This window comes from Lepidochelys kempii, chromosome 3 (genome assembly GCF_965140265.1).
Source record: "Lepidochelys kempii isolate rLepKem1 chromosome 3, rLepKem1.hap2, whole genome shotgun sequence".
NCBI classification, from domain to species: Eukaryota; Metazoa; Chordata; order Testudines; family Cheloniidae; genus Lepidochelys; species Lepidochelys kempii.
The window spans coordinates 207,046,777-207,067,200 of record NC_133258.1 but is presented as its reverse complement, the minus strand read 5'-3'; the positions used below and the strand labels follow the sequence as shown (position 1 = coordinate 207,067,200).

The window sequence follows — 20,424 nt, the reverse complement described above, 5'->3', positions numbered from 1 at the left end:
TATCTATCACTGCTTTATCTCAGTGTCCACTAGTTATACACCTATTGTATAGATCATGTGCTTAGATACAGATTTTCAATTAACCCCCAAGTGTATAGAGCCTTTGTGCCCAATGCAGAAGCTCAACTCTGGTCTATTTATCAAACTTAGTGGAATTTCTGTAGGGGGCATTTTAGGTGCTTCCTCCAGGATCTGACACATGGAATGAGTTAATATCCAAGAACGGATGGTGCACTCCAGTCAATCATGGTCATTGTTGAACCAAAAAACATAATACTGAACATCCATAAGGGAAATTGTATGACTACAATCATGGCATTCCTGAATTCAGTGAACCAGCTTTCTTCGTCCATATTTGAAATGATAAAGAATACAAAATTGGAGAGCATCAACTGCACATAAGACTAAGTTCAGCTAAAGGCTCTGAGAGAACTGTAGCTAAAAATACTCATGTCTAAACACCACCGAGCAGAGAAGCTGCTTGGGGCTGACCCACAGTGCCTCAGCAATGCATCCAGACTTGAACATCAAAAGGTGGTGGGATGAACGGGAAGAAATTGATCCTGATGACAACGCAGGCTACTGAGAGCACACCAGCTTCAGTGTTCCACTCTCTGCACTGTATTCAGTGAGTAGCCAGAATCAAGTACAAGGTTCCAAAATCCTCTGAGATTGGCTGCAGTTGAACTGTCTCACTCTTGGCAGTTACGAACTCTTATAATGGCTACATTTCTCCAGAACTCAAGACAGAAACACTTAAGTGTGGGACAGAGACCTACTTTGGCAAGTGGACCAAGACTACAGAACTCATGGTTGGAAAAAACTGGGACTACTGTGAATATTACCATCTTCATATTCAAAAATAAGCCCCACTTCTTTGAAATAGCCTTCATACAGTGATAAAAGCAAACCACTGACTGGTGGAGGACAAAAAGATAGGGATTGTCTAAGATTTGTTAGCTGCTCAGATGATGAGCATGGCATAAATACCTAGACAGATAGGAGCACTAGCAAGGATATGCTTTTGGGAGGTGTTTTTCCCTTTTTTGTCAGCTCATCAATAGCCTGAATGCAATTTAGCTGGAGAGCTAGTCAGTGCTCCCGACTGGAACTCCTTAAATCGACCATGAGAGAAAAGAACAGATCATTGGGGCACCAAAGGGAATCTAGGTTCCTGAGCATCGTTGGCATGCAACACAACCAGCTGGAACCAGCAATTCAGATTTTTGAAATGAGAATTCCCACCATGTGTGCATGCAAGGACCTGGACCCAAACGTGGGAATGAGTATCTTTGGAGAAATAGGTATTTTCTTATAGAAATACAGCTGACATCAGCTTCAACAGTTTTACTAATAGCCCCTAGATTTAAATGTCTTGGGGCTGTTGCAGAACTGGGTCAACAATTCGCTCACTTCCAACACTGATCTAAAAGAACGCACGGCCAAGGCTTCAGAAACCAGATGCCTAACGGTAGACCCTTAAAAGTCCGTATTTAGGCACCTAAGTGAACAGATTTCCAAAAGTGATGACTACACAGCCCCTCCTGCTGATTTCAATGGGAGCTGCTGGGAAGCACTTGTGAAATAAATTCCCTTTTTTAAGATTCCTAAACATGGACTTGTAGCCTAACTTTAGGCACCCCACGGTGAAATTCTGGCCCCACTGAAGGCGGTGGCAAAACTTCTATCAACTTCAATGGGACCTCGATTTCCCACCTTGGTTTTGGAGGCCTTGGACTAAGCCTGTTGACTTATAGGGAGTGATACAAGATATATTTTCCTCAGACTTTTGATTGATGAGGATGACTGAACTATAAATTTTGCTTATTTTAAACATATTAGAACCTATGAATGTTATATTTTGTCAAAATATTGTAGTTTTAATATCATACATGCATTAAGGGACAATTTCATAATCTACAAAAACATTCATTCATAAAACATTCCAATAATGTGTGTGTGAGGTACTTCATTTATTTTTCCAAAGCAATAAAGACACACTAAAGGAGAACATGTTATTTTCTCAAACAATCAAAAATTAATAACCCCAAAAATCTCATCCTATATAGCTAAAGAAATGCCCCATTTGAGAGAGATCTCAAGACTCTCAGACTAGAAGAATAAAATGGAATCAAAGTTTCCCCAAAACAATAACTAAATGCAAGAGACCACACACTGTTGCCTGGAGTTTTCTAAACAAAGAAATATGTATCCTGTAAATAAACTAAGACATATGGGTATATTTTCTAAGAAAAGACCAATAACTCATTTACATATCCAAAACTGAGTTTTCAAATTCTCTACTGATCTATGGTATAAATCAAATATCTTATTTAATGCAATTATGCACACATGGACAAATGCATATGTAGTTGCTTCATTTTTAATTCAAATTTAACAGCTTCTCCCAGTCTTCAATCTTCCACTGCCAATTTCATGACTACAGGGAAGATGAAAGGTCCTAACCTTCTTTTAAACAGCTCTGCAATAACTTGAACCAGATGACAGAATAATTCTACATTTTGTGAAGGCTATTATACAGGATCTTCTCTTTAGCAAAAGATAGAGTAACTACAAAAGAAAAAGGACACTAAACTTTCTAAACTACTACATGCCACAAGGGGCACAGCAATGGTTCCCTCAACCCACCCAGCAATATTGTTAACCTACCCAACTATACTCAGCCCAGCAGAAGCAGCTGTCCTATCTCGGGGCCTCTCCTTCTGCCCCTCCACCCCCAAGAACATGATACAGTTCTGTGGTGACCTAAAATCCTATTTTCGACGTCTCCGACTCAAGGAATATTTCCAACATACCTCTGAACAACATACTAATCCACAGAGACCTCCCTACCAACACTACAAAAAGAAGGATTCTAGGTGGACTCCTGAAGGTCGAAACAGCAGACTGAACTTCTACATAGAGTGCTTCCGCCGACGTGCACGGGCTGAAATTGTGGAAAAGCAGCATCACTTGCCCCATAACCTCAGCCATGCGGAACACAATGCCATCCACAGCCTCAGAAACAACTCTGACATCTTAATCAAAAAGGCTGACAAAGGAGGTGCTGTTGTCATCATGAATAGGTCGGAATATGAACAAGAGGCTGCTCGACAGCTCTCCAACACCACTTTCTACAAGCCATTACCTTCTGATCCCACTGAAAGTTACCAAAAGAAACTACAGCATTTGCTCAAGAAACTCCCTGAAAAAGCACAAGATCAAATCCGCACAGACACACCCCTGGAACTCCGACCTGGGATATTCCATCTACTACCCAAGATCCATAAACCTGGAAATCCTGGGTGCCCCATCATCTCAGGCATTGGCACACTGACAGCAGGACTGTCTGGCTATGTAGACTCCTTCCTCAGGCCTTACGCTACCAGCACTCCCAGCTACCTTCGAGACACCACTTCGCGAACCAGAACCAGAGCTTCGCGAACCAGCTGAGCGGCGGAGAACCAGCTGAGCAGCGGGGACAGCAGAGCAGCACACAGCAGGAGTTTGCCTGGGACTGGTAAGTATCCGAGTCTGTGTTTGTTTGCTTGCTGAGGAAGTATCCGAGCGTGTGTTTGCTGGGGGGGCAGTGTGAGAGCCGGAGTGAGTGTCTGATTGGCTGCTAGCCTGCAGGGGGCGGGCAGTAGGGTGTCTGTCTGTTTGCGACAGGGAAGCCTGGCTGTTTAAAAATAGCCAGAGCTTCGCGAACCAGCTGAGCGGCGGAGAACCAGCTGAGCAGCGGGGACAGCAGAGCAGCACACAGCAGGAGTTTGCCTGGGAGTTCGCCTGGAGGGAGCCCAGTGAGGCTTACGTCTTGCAAACCGCTCTGAGGAAGCTCATAGTAGGAAGGTGATATGGAAGGGGGGGGTTCAGCTGTTGTGACCTGCACTGGATGTGCCATGTTTGTCTTTCTTCCACAGGACAGAAGCGACTTTGTCTGTACAAAGTGCAAGCTGGTCTCCATATTGGAAGAGAAGATTGAAGGTCTGGAGCAACAGATAACAACCCTGCGTTGCATACGGGAAACTGAGGATTTCCTGGACGAAACTCAGGATAGGCTTCTAGGGGCACAAAGCTCTACAGATATAGAGCAGGTTGCACAGAGGAGCCAAGAGACCAGTGAAGAAGCTTGGCAACATGTGACCTCCAGAAGAGGTAAGCGGAATGTCCGGGTTCCAGTAACACAGACACAGGTAACTAACCGCTTTCATGTTCTCTCCACAGGTATCGTTGCGGAGAGTGGACCAGATGATATGTCTGGGGCGAGAAAGCAGAAGGAGACTCCGCTGGTTGGAAGGCATGAGATGCGCTGTCCTGAGGTTGGGGGTTCCACGACCACCACCCCCAAGAGGAGAAGGCGGGTGGTGGTGGTCGGGGACTCTCTCCTCCGGGGGACTGAGTCATCTATCTGCCGCCCTGACCGGGAAAACCGAGAAGTCTGCTGCTTGCCAGGGGCTAAGATTCGTGATGTGACGGAGAGACTGCCGAGACTCATCAAGCCCTTGGATCGCTACCCCTTCCTGCTTCTCCACGTGGGCACCAATGATACTGCCAAGAATGACCTTGAGCGGATCACTGCGGACTATGTGGCTCTAGGAAGAAGAATAAAGGAGTTGGAGGCGCAAGTGGTGTTCTCGTCCATCCTCCCCGTGGAAGGAAAAGGCCTAGGTAGGGAGCGTCGAATCGTGGAAGTCAACGAATGGCTACGCAGATGGTGTCGGAGAGAAGGCTTTGGTTTCTTTGACCATGGGATGGTGTTCCATGAAGGAGGAGTGCTGGGTAGAGACGGGCTCCATCTTACGAAGAGAGGGAAGAGCATCTTTGCCAGCAGGCTGGCTAACCTAGTGAGGAGGGCTTTAAACTAGGTTCACCGGGGGAAGGAGACCAAAGCCCTGAGGTAAGTGGGAAAGCGGGATACCGGGAGGAAGCACAGGCAGGAATGTCTGTGAGGGGAGGGCTCCTGCCTCATACTGGCAATGAGGGGCGATCAACAGGTTATCTCAAGTGCTTATATACAAATGCACAAAGCCTTGGAAACAAGCAGGGAGAACTGGAGGTCCTGGTGATGTCAAGGAACTATGACGTGATCGGAATAACAGAGACTTGGTGGGATAACTCATATGACTGGAGTACTGTCATGGATGGTTATAAACTGTTCAGGAAGGACAGGCAGGGCAGAAAAGGTGGGGGAGTAGCACTGTATGTAAGGGAGCAGTATGACTGCTCAGAGCTCCGGTACGAAACTGCAGAAAAACCTGAGTGTCTCTGGATTAAGTTTAGAAGTGTGTGCAACAAGAGTGATGTAGTGGTGGGAGTCTGCTATAGACCACCGGACCAGGGGGATGAGGTGGATGAGGCTTTCTTCCGGCAGCTCACGGAAGCTACTAGATCACATGCCCTGATTCTCATGGGTGACTTTAATTTTCCTGATATCTGCTGGGAGAGCAATACAGCGGTGCATAGACAATCCAGGAAGTTTTTGGAAAGCGTAGGGGACAATTTCCTGGCGCAAGTGCTAGAGGAGCCAACTAGGGGGGGTGCTTTTCTTGACCTGCTGCTCACAAACCGGGTAGAATTAGTGGGGGAAGCAAAAGTGGATGGGAATCTGGGAGGCAGTGACCATGAGTTGGTTGAGTTCAGGATCCTGACGCAGGGAACAAAGGTAAGCAGCAGGATACGGACCCTGGACTTCAGGAAAGCAGACTTCGACTCCCTCAGGGAACGGATGGCCAGGATCCCCTGGGGGACTAACTTGAAGGGGAAAGGAGTCCAGGAGAGCTGGCTGTATTTCAAGGAATCCCTGTTGAGGTTACAGGGACAAACCATCCCGATGAGTCGAAAGAATAGTAAATATGGCAGGCGACCAACTTGGCTTAATGGTGAAATCCTAGCGGATCTTAAACATAAAAAAGAAGCTTACAAGAAGTGGAAGGTTGGACATATGACCAGGGAAGAGTATAAAAATATTGCTCGGGCATGTAGGAATGTTATCAGGAGGGCCAAATCGCACCTGGAGCTGCAGCTAGCCAGAGATGTCAAGAGTAACAAGAAGGGTTTCTTCAGGTATGTTGGCAACAAGAAGAAAGCCAAGGAATGTGTGGGCCCCTTACTGAATGAGGGAGGCAACCTAGTGACAGAGGATGTGGAAAAAGCTAATGTATTCAATGCTTTTTTTGCCTCTGTTTTCACTAACAAGGTCAGCTCCCAGACTGCTGCGCTGGGCATCACAAAATGCGGAAGAGATGGCCAGCCCTCTGTGGAGATAGAGGCGGTTAGGGACTATTTAGAAAAGCTGGACGTGCACAAGTCCCTGGGGCCGGACGAGTTGCATCCGAGAGTGCTGAAGGAATTGGCGGCTGTGATTGCAGAGCCACTGGCCATTATCTTTGAAAACTCGTGGCGAACCGGGGAAGTCCCGGATGACTGGAAAAAGGCTAATGTAGTGCCAATCTTTAAAAAAGGGAAGAAGGAAGATCCTGGGAACTACAGGCCAGTCAGCCTCACCTCAGTCCCTGGAAAAATCATGGAGCAGGTCCTCAAAGAATCAATCCTGAAGCACTTGCATGAGAGGAAAGTGATCAGGAACAGCCAGCATGGATTCACCAAGGGAAGGTCATGCCTGACTAATCTAATCGCCTTTTATGATGAGATTACTGGTTCTGTGGATGAAGGGAAAGCAGTGGATGTATTGTTTCTTGACTTTAGCAAAGCTTTTGACACGGTCTCCCATAGTATTCTTGTCAGCAAGTTAAGGAAGTATGGGCTGGATGAATGCACTATAAGGTGGGTAGAAAGCTGGCTAAATTGTCGGGCTCAACGGGTAGTGATCAATGGCTCCATGTCTAGTTGGCAGCCGGTATCAAGTGGAGTGCCCCAAGGGTCGGTCCTGGGGCCGGTTTTATTCAATATCTTCATAAATGATCTGGAAGATGGTGTGGATTGCACTCTCAGCAAATTTGCGGATGATACTAAACTGGGAGGAGTGGTAGATACGCTGGAGGGGAGGGATAGGATACAGAAGGACCTAGACCAATTGGAAGATTGGGCCAAAAGGAATCTGATGAGGTTCAATAAGGATAAGTGCAGGGTCCTGCACTTAGGACGGAAGAACCCAATGCACAGCTACAGACTAGGGACCGAATGGCTAGGCAGCAGTTCTGCAGAAAAGGACCTAGGGGTGACAGTGGACGAGAAGCTGGATATGAGTCAGCAGTGTGCCCTTGTTGCCAAGAAGGCCAATGGCATTTTGGGATGTATAAGTAGGGGCATAGCGAGCAGATCGAGGGACGTGATCGTTCCCCTCTATTCGACATTGGTGAGGCCTCATCTGGAGTACTGTGTCCAGTTTTGGGCCCCACACTTCAAGAAGGATGTGGATAAATTGGAGAGAGTCCAGCGAAGGGCAACAAAAATGATTAGGGGACTGGAACACATGAGTTATCAGGAGAGGCTGAGGGAGCTGGGATTGTTTAGCCTGCAGAAGAGAAGAATGAGGGGGGATTTGATAGCTGCTTTCAACTACCTGAAAGGGGGTTCCAAAGAGGATGGCTCTAGACTGTTCTCAATGGTAGCAGATGACAGAACGAGGAGTAATGGTCTCAAGTTGCAGTGGGGGAGGTTTAGATTGGATATTAGGAAAAACTTTTTCACTAAGAGGGTGGTGAAACACTGGAATGCGTTACCTAGGGAGGTGGTAGAATCTCCTTCCTTAGAGGTTTTTAAGGTCAGGCTTGACAAAGCCCTGGCTGGGATGATTTAACTGGGAATTGGTCCTGCTTTGAGCAGGGGGTTGGACTAGATGACCTTCTGGGGTCCCTTCCAACCCTGATATTCTATGATTCTATGACTTCCTGAGGAAACTACAATCCATCGGTGATCTTCCTGATAACACCATCCTGCCCACTATGGATGTAGAAGCCCTCTACACCAACATTCCACACAAAGATGGACTACAAGCCGTCAAGAACACTATCCCCGATAATGTCACAGCTAACCTGGTGGCTGAACTTTGTGACTTTGTCCTTACCCATAACTATTTTACATTTGGGGACAATGTATACCTTCAGATCAGCGGCACTGCTATGGGTACCCGCATGGCCCCACAGTATGCCAACATTTTTATGGTTGACTTAGAACAACGCTTCCTCAGCTCTCGTCCCCTAACACCCCTACTCTACTTGCGCTATATTGATGACATCTTCATCATCTGGACCCATGGAAAAGAAGCCCTTGAGGAATTCCACCATGATTTCAACAATTTCCATCCCACCATCAACCTCAGCCTGGTCCAGTCCACACAAGAGATCCACTTCCTGGACACTACAGTGCTAATAAACAATGGTCACATAAACACCACCCTATACCGGAAACCTACTGACCGCTATTCCTACCTACATGCCTCCACCTTTCACCCCGACCACACCACACGATCCATCGTCTACAGCCAAGCTCTGCAATACAACCGCATTTGCTCCAACCCCTCAGACAGAGACAAACACCTACAAGAGCTCTATCAAGCATTCTTACAACTACAATACCCACCTGCGGAAGTGAAGAAACAGACTGATAGAGCCAGAAGAGTTCCCAGAAGTCACCTACTACAGGACAGGCCTAACAAAGAAAATAACAGAACGCCACTAGCCGTCACCTTCAGCCCCCAACTAAAACCCCTCCAACGCATTATTAAGGATCTACAACCTATCCTGAAGGATGACCCAACACTCTCACAAATCTTGGGAGACAGGCCAGTCCTTGCCTACAGACAGCCCCCCAACCTGAAGCAAATACTCACCAGCAACCACATACCACACAACAGAACCACTAACCCAGGAACCTATCCTTGCAACAAAGCCCGTTGCCAACTGTGCCCACATATCTATTCAGGAGACACCATCACAGGGCCTAATCACATCAGCCACACTATCAGAGGCTCGTTCACCTGCACATCCACCAATGTGATATATGCCATCATGTGCCAGCAATGCCCCTCTGCCATGTTCATTGGTCAAACTGGACAGTCTCTATGTAAAAGAATAAATGGACACAAATCAGATGTCAAGAATTATAACATTCATAAACCAGTCGGAAAACACTTCAATCTCTCTGGTCACGCAATCACAGACATGAAAGTTGCAATTCTTCAACAAAAAAACTTCAAATCCAGACTCCAGCGAGAAACTGTTGAATTGGAATTCATTTGCAAATTGGATACAATTAACTTAGGCTTGAATAGAGACTGGGAGTGGCTAAGTCATTATGCAAGGTAACCTATTTCCCCTTGTTTTTTCCTAAACCCCTCCCTCCCCCCGATGTTCTTGTTAAACCCTGGATTTGTGCTGGAAATGGCCCACCTTGATTATCATACACATTATAAGGAGAGTGGTCACTTTAGATAAGCTATTGCCAGCAGGAGAGTGGGGTGGGGGAAGGTATTTTTTCATGCTTTGTGTGTATAAAAGAAGATCTTCTACACTTTCCACAGTATGCATCCGATGAAGTGAGCTGTAGCTCACGAAAGCTTATGCTCAAATAAATTGGTTAGTCTCTAAGGTGCCACAAGTACTCCTTTTCTTTTTGCGAATACAGACTAACACGGCTGTTACTCTGAAACTTGGTATTAACATGACTCTTCCAGATGATCAGATGTTTTTAGTCCTTTTATTTTTCCCAGAAGATTAAATTATGTACAAATTAGAATGTTCGCTACCTGTAGTGTTTCTCTGCTAACATAGGCAATCTGCTGTTCTGAAAGTGGTCCAGTCACTGCAAGAAAGAAAATATACTTTTTAATTTTTTTTTTTAAACACAAAAATTGTTTAATTTTTTCCTGGTGTTGTGATTCGCACAAGTTCAGCAGACACACACAGAAGCACTAGTCTATGTTCTGTGGCTCCAGTTGTACCATTTTTACCCTGAAACTAAATGATTCTAAAAAAGAATAGCAACCCTCCTCACAAACTTTTCGAATTTGACGAAGTAAACAGAAGAAATATAGATGGAGGCTGGGATTTCTCAAAGGAGATTAAGAGAGTTAGGTGCTCACGTCCCACTGAAATCTATTAGAAGCTGGGTGCTTAACTTGCTTAGGCTCCTTTGAAACTCCCAATCTTCACACAAAACACACCACCTTGCAATATGAAACTTGAGAACAAATCTAAATCGGTCTTCCCTTTCCTGAGGATCTTCAAATAAAATAGGACTTACATTTTGGAAGCATGGAGTTCTGGAATCAGGTAAATCTGGATAACTAAATGACACGAATGCATGGATATTTTGAGAAATATAATTACCAGGGAACTAGAGTATACGGAAATCCTTTGGTGTTACCTCTTAGGGTACACCTACATTGCAACAGAAAAACAGCGACGCCAAGTCTCAGAGCAGAGGTCAACAGACTTGGGCTCACAGGGTTCAAGCTGCCAGGCTACAAATTTTAGTGTAGATGTTTGGGTTTGGGCTGGAGCTTGGGCTCTGATATCCATCCCCACAGGCTTACAGGTCTAGAGACAGTTGACCCAGGCCAGACGTGGCCGTGCCACACGTCTTTTATGAAAGCGTAGCCATACCCAGCAGGGCGCAGTCTAAGGGGCTGTTTAATTGCAGTGTAAATGTTTGGGTGTGGGTGGGAGCCCAGCCTCAGACCGCACAAGCGGGTAGAGTCCCAGAGTCCAGGCTCCAGCCCAAGCCCAAACGTCTACACTGCAGCTGAACAGTTCCTTAGCTCGAGTCCCATGGGCCCAAGTCAGCGGACATGAGTCAGCAGTGGGTGTTTAATTGTAGTGTAGACATAGCCTAAGGATTTAATTGTTGAGGCCTGAGGTCTGATTGGACTGAGACATGGCTTGGAAATTAGTTAAACGAGTACAGAGTCTTCCACTCTAAATAGCAGGGTTGAAGCCAAAATCAGTAGTTACAGGAAAGCATTACTACAGGACATCTGTTCAACCCACTTATGTGAAATAAGCTCATTTCCTAGTGAGCAGGTCTTCCACATCACAAAAATTATCACAGTTGACGCTCTTATCAATGTTAGCAGAAATGCCAAGGACAGAGTTGGCCACTCAGATAACTTCTTGGGTCATTATAATGATCAGAGCATGTAAAATGATCCTTCAGTTTGATTACTGTTATGAGATAAACCTGAAGGTATGTATGCTGTTTTACTTTTCCAGTGCAGAAGATGATACTACTGGCTGGGAAGTTGTGGGATAAATATGAAATTAAAGAATTAGAGTTAGCTTAAGTTTGATTAGTATCTGTGTGTTGTAAAGAAAGGCCTTGACTAGCAAGTAGAAGACAGGCCTTGAAAATAATGAGTTATAAGGCCAGAAGGAATGCAGTAGGGAGGATGCCAGGTTCAAAGATTAACTAACGAGATAAGGGAAATTTTTCTAAAAAGAAGGCTTCTGACTGACAGGGGTGACTGCAGATGGTTTTAAATAAGACAAAAAGAATCTGTCTTAAAGGGATCCAGCATAAACCATCCCAGCCCGCATACCAGTGTTAAACCCTATGTGAACCCAGGTGCAATGGAAAAACTGGTCAACAAGGAGGGGAAGAAAGGCCTTGGGAAGATAGGAGGTTGTAAGTCTTATCTGGATTAAGACTGAAAAATAAGGGTGGACTGTCTCTAACTGGATTTTAGCTGAAGACAGTAATTGGCAATGACACCACTTGTCTGTTAAAGGGTATAAAAAAGTAAACTCTTACAGGGTTCATTGCTAGAAACTGTCTGACCAAGTTGGAGCAGACCAATATAGGTCTATGCACCTCTCGGTGTAGCCTGTTTGTAAGTATCTTGATCAAGTACTTATCAATGTTCTATTACCGTTTGGATGTAGTAAATTGCTTATTATTTAGGCGTTGTAAGCATGTTTAGAGCAGTTACATAAATACCCATTTGACCTTTGGATTTAGTAAAGGAATTTATGGTTAAACTAGTGTCGTGGTAATAGCTGGCATAAATAATAATTCCAACAGAAGTCTTTGTAATTTAGATATTGGTGGCTTGAAGGTTCCTAGGGTGGATCTTTATCTGGAAAGATTGTTTCAGGGCTGCAATTAAATCCCCGTTTGCTACCTCGAATATTGTCCCTTTCATGCAGGTCCCAGTGCCAGAGTGATAAAATCCTTGTTCTTATATTTCCATTATCCTAACATTTTTCAAAGCCTTTTCTAACATAAATATGTATTTCTATCAACTAATGTATTCTTGCCATTGTGTGATAGATAGGGCTGTAAGAAAATTACGGGCTGCAATTTTGTTGCAGAAACTACAACTTTTACCTTTTACAGTTATCACAAATTTCAGTGGTATTGTGACCCTGTGTGCCAGATTGCACCACTCACTTATATTTGCCCCAGCCTCCCCGCCATCATGCTTGCCTTTGAGAGCCAACCAGGACATGAGTCATCTCTTCTGTGCTGCTGCTCTACTTTGGAAGGTAGTGTTTATGCCTTGAACCACAGCTTTAACAAACTGTGGCCACAATTTTTGAACAAAAAAAAAAAAAATCAACTTTTTTACAGCCTTAGCGATAGATTTAACTAATGTAATGCAAATAAAGCTAGCAATTAACATTCCACATTCAGCTAAGACCCTTTTTAACTGGGCTGTACTCTTGTCCAACAGTGCAACCTTTCACTTTTGCAACAATACATGATGTTTTCAGAGGATTGCTCATTTCACTGTTACCTTATCATTCGCCTCCCAACTCCTAAGTGTTTTGCCCAACTGTTGCATCTAATCTTAAACCATGTTTTGTAAACTGTTTGGATCAGGGATTATCTTTGTATTTTGCATCTTTACAGCACCCAGCATGAAGCCCTGATTCCTGTTTAGACCCTCTAAGCACTACTCTAATACAAATATCAATGTACATAACAATCTATCTATGCAAGCAACACCATTCATGATGATAGGTCCAATATACAAGCTATATACAGGTAATAATGTGTAATATAGTAAAGCCAAGCTCATACGAACTTGGAAGAAAAGTGGATATGCTAAAATTGCATGACTGGAAGCATGTTCATTTTATTTTTTACATTAGAAATATTGTAAAATTAAAGACAAACAAGGGAGCAGTATATCAAAACACACAAGTTATCTCTCTCTTACCAGCACAGTCCTTCTTTAAAAATATGTAGTTAATTTTGTTTGTTTTGGCAAACTGGTACTTTTCTAATATATAAACTGCTATTTGTCCTTAAACAAGTTAAAATTGTCATTAAATGGTTATAATATATCCTAAGACATAAGTAAACAATGTTCACCATTTAAAAACTTTCATTTTTAACCCTGTAAATACTGTAACTATACATTGGTCTAACAAGTTATATTTAGCTTTCACAGATGCGCAGTGATGGCTTACCATGATAAATGTCCTGTAGAGAACCACCTCCACAAAACTCCATGCAAATCCATAGCTTATCTCGCCTAAAAAGTAAAAGCATTCATTAGCCTTCCATATTTACAACTTGGACTATTACAGATAATTCAAAAGTCTTAAACATTAGGCAACAGAATATAACAAGCCTACATATTATGCAGGTACAAATGAAAACAGAAAGTATCTATGCTATATGATACTAAAAATATGCACTTAAAACAAACATCCAAGAACTTCATATTAATGCAATAAATTGGGGGAACAATAAGAATGAAGCATGTGTGCGCGTGCTTTAAAATGCCTAAGAATGGACTACCAAGGGAAATTTACTTCCTACTCAATGGCTAATTTGCTTTCTGTAGTAACAGTTGAGAGAATGCAAACACTGGGTTACTACCACTCCCTCAATCTGACTGGCAGGATAACGGCTTACCACAGCCCAAGGATTTTCCCTCTCTAAAAACCAGAAGAATGGAATGATCAACTAGTTCTCACAAAGGCTTGCTTTACAGAAGACACATTTGGAGAAAATTTGAATACTAAAACAGAGCTTCATTTTTTAAAAATTTTTTCCACTGATAATGTAATTTTTTAAAAATTTATAAAAATTACTTTTAGAAGTGTTGTGGAAGATACAGGTCTAATATGGTGCACTTCAGAAACATGTAACGTCCACCACAACACTATCAGAAATGAAAGATAAAAAGAATATGATCTTCAGTGAATGACAATTTAAAATGCAGAGAAATGCTCTTTTCTCTATCTATAAAACTGACTGAATCAAATGAACCTGAGGATAAAAAGAGGCTATAAAAATGTGATTCATCCTATCCTAAGAGCCATAACTGACTGAGTGGGTTCATCCCACACAGAGTACAAGAATTGTTTATAAGTGTGTTCAGTACACCAACTAGAATTAGTTCCTGAGTTGTTGCTAAACCAGTGCCAGCTCTAGTTAAGGCCGTAGGCTTTAGCTAAGAACTGACAAACTCACAGTGGAAACCAAAGGAGCTCACCTGTATGTTAATTTTGTTCAAAATAGATATTATTCTTATAATAATGTATTTAATGTTTAGACTCTATGAAATGCTTGTAAATTGCTACATGCATTAATCTCACTTGTAATGTCTGTATTCCATGCTATAAAGAAATATGCAAGTTTTGCTTTAAAACTTTGAAAATGTTTGCTCTGAACTTGTGAACCCAAGCACGGGATCAAGGACCTCTCCTCCCCCTGCCCATTAAGGAGGTCTATCAAGATTAAACAGGCCATTCATAGATTCATAGATTCATAGATATTTAGGTCAGAAGGGACCATTATGATCATCTAGTCTGACCTCCTGCACAATGCAGGCCACAGAATTTCACCCACCACTCCTAAAAAAGACCTCACACCTATATCTGTGCTATTGAAGTCCTCAAATTGTAGTTTGAAGACCTCAAGGAGCAGAGAATCCTCCAGCAAGTGACCCGTGCCCCATGCTACAGAGGAAGGCGAAAAACCTCCAGGGCCTTCCAATCTGCCCTGGAGGAAAATTCCTTCCCGACCCCAAATATGGCGATCAGCTAAACCCTGAGCATATGGGCAAGATTCATCAGCCAGATACTACAGAAAATTCTTTCCCGGGTAACTTGGATCTTACCCCATCTAAAAACCCATCACAGGCCATTGGGCCTATTTACCATGAATATTTAATTACCAAAACCATGTTATCCCATCATACCATCTCCTCCATAAACTTATCGAGTTTAATCTTAAAGCAAGATAGATCTTTTGCCCCCACTACTTCCCTCGGAAGGCTATTCCAAAACTTCACTCCTCTGATGGTTAGAAACCTTCGTCTAATTTCTAATCTAAATTTCCTAGTGGCCAGTTTATATCCATTTGTTCTTGTGTCCACATTGGTATTGAGTTTAAATAATTCCTCTCCCTCTCTGGTATTTATCCCTCTGATATATTTATAGAGAGCAATCATATCTCCCCTCAACCTTCTTTTAGTTAGGCTAAACAAGCCAAGCTCCTTGAGTCTCCTTTCATAAGACAAGTTTTCCATTCCTCGGATCATCCTAGTAGCCCTTCTCTGTACCTGTTCCAGTTTGAATTCATCCTTCTTAAACATGGGAGACCAGAACTGCACACAGTATTCCAGGTGAGGTCTCACCAGTGCCTTATATAACGGTACTAAAACCTCCTTATCCCTACTGGAAATACCTCTCCTGATGCATCCCAAGACGACATTAGCTTTTTTCACAGCCATATCACATTGGCAGCTCATAGTCAACCTATGATCAACCAATACTCCAAGGTCCTTTTCCTCCTCCGTTACTTCTAGTTGATGCGTCCCTAGCTTATAACTAAAATTCTTGTTATTAATCCCTAAATGCATGACCTTACACTTCTCACTATTAAATTTCATCCTATTCCTATTACTCCAGTTTACAAGGTCATCCAGATCCTCCTGTAGGGTATCCCTGTCCTTCTCTAAATTAGCAATACCTCCCAGCTTTGTATCATCTGCAAACTTTATTAGCACACTCCCACTTTTTGTGCCCAGGTCAGTAATAAAAAGATTAAATAAGATTGGTCCCAAAACTGATCCTTGAGGAACTCCACTGGTAACCTCCCTCCAACTTGACAGTTCACCTTTCAGTAGGACCCGTTGTAGTCTCCCCTTTAACCAATTCCCTATCCACCTTTCAATTTTCCTATTGATGCCCATCTTATCCAATTTAACTAATAATTCCCCATGTGGCACAGTATCAAACGCCTTACTAAAATCTAAATAAATTAGATCCACTGCGTTTCCTTTATCTAAAAAATCTGTTACTCTCTCAAAGAAGGAAATCAGGTTGGTTTGGCACGATCTACCTTTTGTAAAACCATGTTGTATTTTGTCCCATTTACCATTGACTTCAATGTCCTTAACTACCTTCTCCTTCAAAATTTTTTCCAAGACCTTGCATACTACAGATGTCAAACTAACAGGCCTATAATTACTTGGATCACTTTTTTTCCCTTTCTTAAAAATAGGAACTATGTTAGCAATTCTCCAATCATATGGTACAACCCCTGAATTTACAGATTCATTAAAAATTCTTGCTAATGGGCTTGCAATTTCTTGTGCCAATTCTTTTAATATTCTTGGATGAAGATTATCTGGGCCCCCCGATTTAGCCCCATTAAGCTGTTTGAGTTTCGCTTCTACCTCAGATATGGTGATGTCTACCTCCATATCCTCATTCCCATTTATCATGCTACCATTATCCCTAAGATCCTCTTTAGTCTTATTAAAGACTGAGGCAAAGTATTTGTTTAGATATTGGGCCATGCCTAGATTATCCTTGACCTCCACTCCATCCTCAGTTTTTAGCGGTCCCACTTCTTCTTTCTTTGTTTTTTTCCTATTTATATGACTATAGAACCTTTTACTATTGGTTTTAATTCCCTTTGCAAGGTCCAACTCTACTTGACTTTTAGCCTGTCTCACTTTATCCCTACATATTCTGACCTCAATAAGGTAGCTTTCCTTACTGATCCCTCCCTTCTTCCACTCCCTATATGCTTTCTGCTTTTTCTTAATTACCTCTCTAAGATGCTTGCTCATCCAGCTTGGTCTACAACTCCTGCCTATGAATTTTTTCCCCTTTCTGGGGATGCAGGCTTCCGATAGCTTCTGCAGCTTTAATTTAAAATAATCCCAGGCCTCCTCTACCTTTAAACCCATAAATTCTTCAGTCCAATCCACTTCCCTAACTAATTTCCTTAATTTTTGAAAGTCAGCCCTTTTGAAATCAAAAACCCTAGTTGCAGATTTATTTTTGTTAATCCTTCCATTCAGTTTGAACTGAATTAGCTCATGATCACTTGAGCTAAGAAACATGACAATACTAAGGATTGCTGAATGATCCAACAACACTTTAGAAATGCTATGTGCAATGGAGCTCCTCCCACAGACCAGAAGGCCAAATGTAAAAGATTAAACAGGGTTACAAGGAAATTTGTCATCTCTTCGCTGTTTGCACTCTCACAGGACCAGAGACAATAAACTAAAGCAGAGATCCCCAGGGGTTACCCCTGGGTCCTCCCTGAAAGACATTTTGACTTGACTGATTACTACATCTCTGTCATCTTTACGAATTATACACGGTAACTCATTTGTGTATATATGCTTGGTTGCTTTAACCTATAAATAACTAATTTCTTTTTCCTCATTAATAAACCTTTAGATAGTTTATTACAGGATTGGCTACCAGTGTTCTTTGGTGTAAGATCTAGGGTACCAACTGATCTGGGGTAAGTATTTGTCTCTTGTCAACCTGAATAGTGTGTGATTTTTGGTGTAATTGGCCATTTATCACTGAGTCCAGATTGCTTGGGTGACAAGATAGACAGGAGAGCCCACGGGGTCTGTCTGTGACTCCATGTTAAGATTAGTACAGTGATCCAGGAGTTCATACTTGTTACTGAGTTGGCGAAATCTAATTGTAGAACATACCATCAGTTTGGGGTGTCTGCACTGTTTTTGACAGTCTGCTCTGAGGTAGGCACTCATGGTCATGAGTCTCTCCAGTGTGACAGTTACATTTTCTAGATAGGTCTGTCTTAAATACTATAGCAGAGATTAATAAAATGACAAACATGAGGACAAGGAGAGAGGATAGACTTGTGACAACATACTAACTTTCAGTTTCCTGACTGAAAAAGTCAAGGATAAAACACTTCCAAAAATCAAATCAGAAGAAAATATTCAAACACTGAAATTGATCTTCTCCTTTCATTTTGGTGCTAAGCCTCTCTATTCCAACCTTCCCTTCCTACATCCTTTTCTAAGCCACCCTCAACCTCTAACAGTTTCTCTTGCCTTCTCCTGCACAGGACTCTCACCCTTTCTTTTGACAAATTACAAGATCGTCTGCCCACTCTACCTTCTCACAGGTAGTTTGTCTGGCAGCAGCTCCCAACAGCTAAATATATTCCCAGACAAAATGTTTTGTTAAAATGGAGTTAAAGGTTGAAAGTAAACCACAGTAATTTAAGGATTAAAAATCAGCCTTACAAGAATGCTGTAATTTTTTTTTTAAAGGCCCACAAGCAACAGAAACCCAAATTCATAGTTAAGGTTTTTATATTTATTTATTTGGAAGTATGGACAACATTCACAGTTAAAACACCCCAACAATCTTAACTCTGTCTTTAGGGTGATGCTTGTCTTCTTTGGCCCTTTCATACCTAAGAACATAAAGAACGGCCATACTGGGTCAGACCAATGGTCCATCTAGCCCAGTACCCTGTCTTCTGACAGCACCCAATGCCAGGTGCTTCAGAGGGAATGAACAGAACAGTTAATCGTCAAGTGATCCACCCCCTGCCATCCATTTCCAGCTTCTGGCAAACAGAGGCTAGGGACACTTCAGAGTATGGTTTTGCATCCCTGTCCATCCTGGCTAATTGATGGACCTATCCTCCATGACCTTATCTAGTTCTTTTTTGAATCTTGTTATAGTCTTGGCCTTCACAACATCTTCTGGCAAAGAGTTCCACAGGTTGCCTGTGCACTGTGTGAAAAAAAATGCTACCTTTTGTTAGTTTTAACCCACTGCCTATACCTAGGATATGATGATGAAACCCTCATCCATCAGATCAAGAGTTTGCAGGGTCAGGCTCCTACATATACTCTCTTTAGGGAGAGTGAGGCAGTGTACAGAACATTCATGAGGGACACATAAAATCCTCAAAATTAAATAAAAAATAGTAATGCAATGTTGTAGCCACACTGCTCCCAGGATATTAGAAGCACAAGGTGGGTGAAGTAATATCTTTGACTGCACCAATCAAAGATATTAGCTCACCCACCTTGTCTCTCTTTAATAAGATAGTAATGCCATTTTATTGTTAAGCTTTAAAGTCTGTTTCTAGCCATGCAGGGGCAGGAGATAACAGACTTTAAACTCATGACCATTTTAGATACCAAAAAAAATTTTTTAAATCTGCCATTAGTGAGAGAGTAAAGTTTGTCTATATTGGACAGCAGGCAGCATATACACATGCTGTTGTAATATACACACATCAAAATTGAATTAAGCAAACATTTAGAAACAACTATATTAAAGTACCGACACGATTTTCTATCCAGTTTTATAAATGTACAACATCATTTCTAGCATGGCCTTTTCATTACAACTAACAAATAGGCATTCCTTTACCTGCATCATAATCAACCCCTTTTTATAACTGTATTTGTAATTTCAAAAGTTTGCCCTGACCATTTATGTTTTGGAAAACTTACATATACAAAAACAGCATAAGAAAAAAGTTACACTTCAAAAGTCTTGTTTAGAGAAAAAAACCAACGATGCGGCCACCCCCGCATAGGTGGTTAAAAACGTTAATATGAACGTAAGAGGCCAATTATCGCATCTGGAGGGAGGGCCAGGTCCAATTAAAGGGCCAGGTCTTAGCTGGAGTAGGAGCTGGTCAGTTTCTATGGGCTTGTCTACCCTTCAAATGCTGCAGTGAAGCCGCTGCACCTGCGCCCCAGTAGTGAAGACACTAGCTACGCCGACAGGAGGGCTTCTCCTGCCAATGTAGGTCATCCGTTCCTGAGAGGCAGTAGCTGCTAGGTCAATGGGAGAATTTTAGAGTCGATCTAGCACTGTCTACATTGGAGGTTAGGTCGGTTTAACTGCGTCGCTCAGTAGTGTGGATTTTTCACACCCCTGAGCAATGTAGTTATACTGACCTTATTTCCTAGTGCAGACCAGGCCTATAAAGAGAGGAATTCCAAATGAGAAGGACGCTGGGTCTCTCTCAATCTCTGGGCAGTAAAGAGGAGAGGAGGGCGTTTATACCCTGATGGGAGACAGCAGCAGAAATGAGACTCCTGAACCAGGCCCCAGAAAAGGCCATCTGACAGGCAGATGGCCTTTTAAGGGGGTGGGAGGGGGGGAGGCAACACACTGGAGTGGAGGATCCAGATTGGGGCAAGACTCCAAGGAGGTAACCCCTGACAGCCTTCTGCAGAACAGACAGCTG

General features: G+C 42.7%; 1 protein-coding gene across 6 annotated transcripts in view; it reads right to left on the bottom strand.

Annotated features, from left to right (window-relative positions):
• Positions 1 to 20,424, bottom strand: part of MAP4K3 (mitogen-activated protein kinase kinase kinase kinase 3) — a 142,683-nt gene that overhangs the window by 93,718 nt on the left and 28,541 nt on the right. For 4 of the 6 annotated variants that reach the window (XM_073339816.1, XM_073339812.1, XM_073339813.1 and 1 more), the window contains exons 4-5: positions 13,374 to 13,438; positions 9,707 to 9,762 (exon numbers count right to left, since the gene is read on the bottom strand). In XM_073339816.1, the coding sequence (XP_073195917.1) occupies positions 9,707 to 9,762; positions 13,374 to 13,438 (121 nt within the window). Of the gene's footprint in view, positions 1 to 8,938; positions 8,985 to 9,706; positions 9,763 to 13,373; positions 13,439 to 14,003; positions 14,028 to 20,424 lie in introns of those variants that run through there. The other 2 variants (XM_073339815.1, XM_073339818.1) reach the window with 2 other exon arrangements.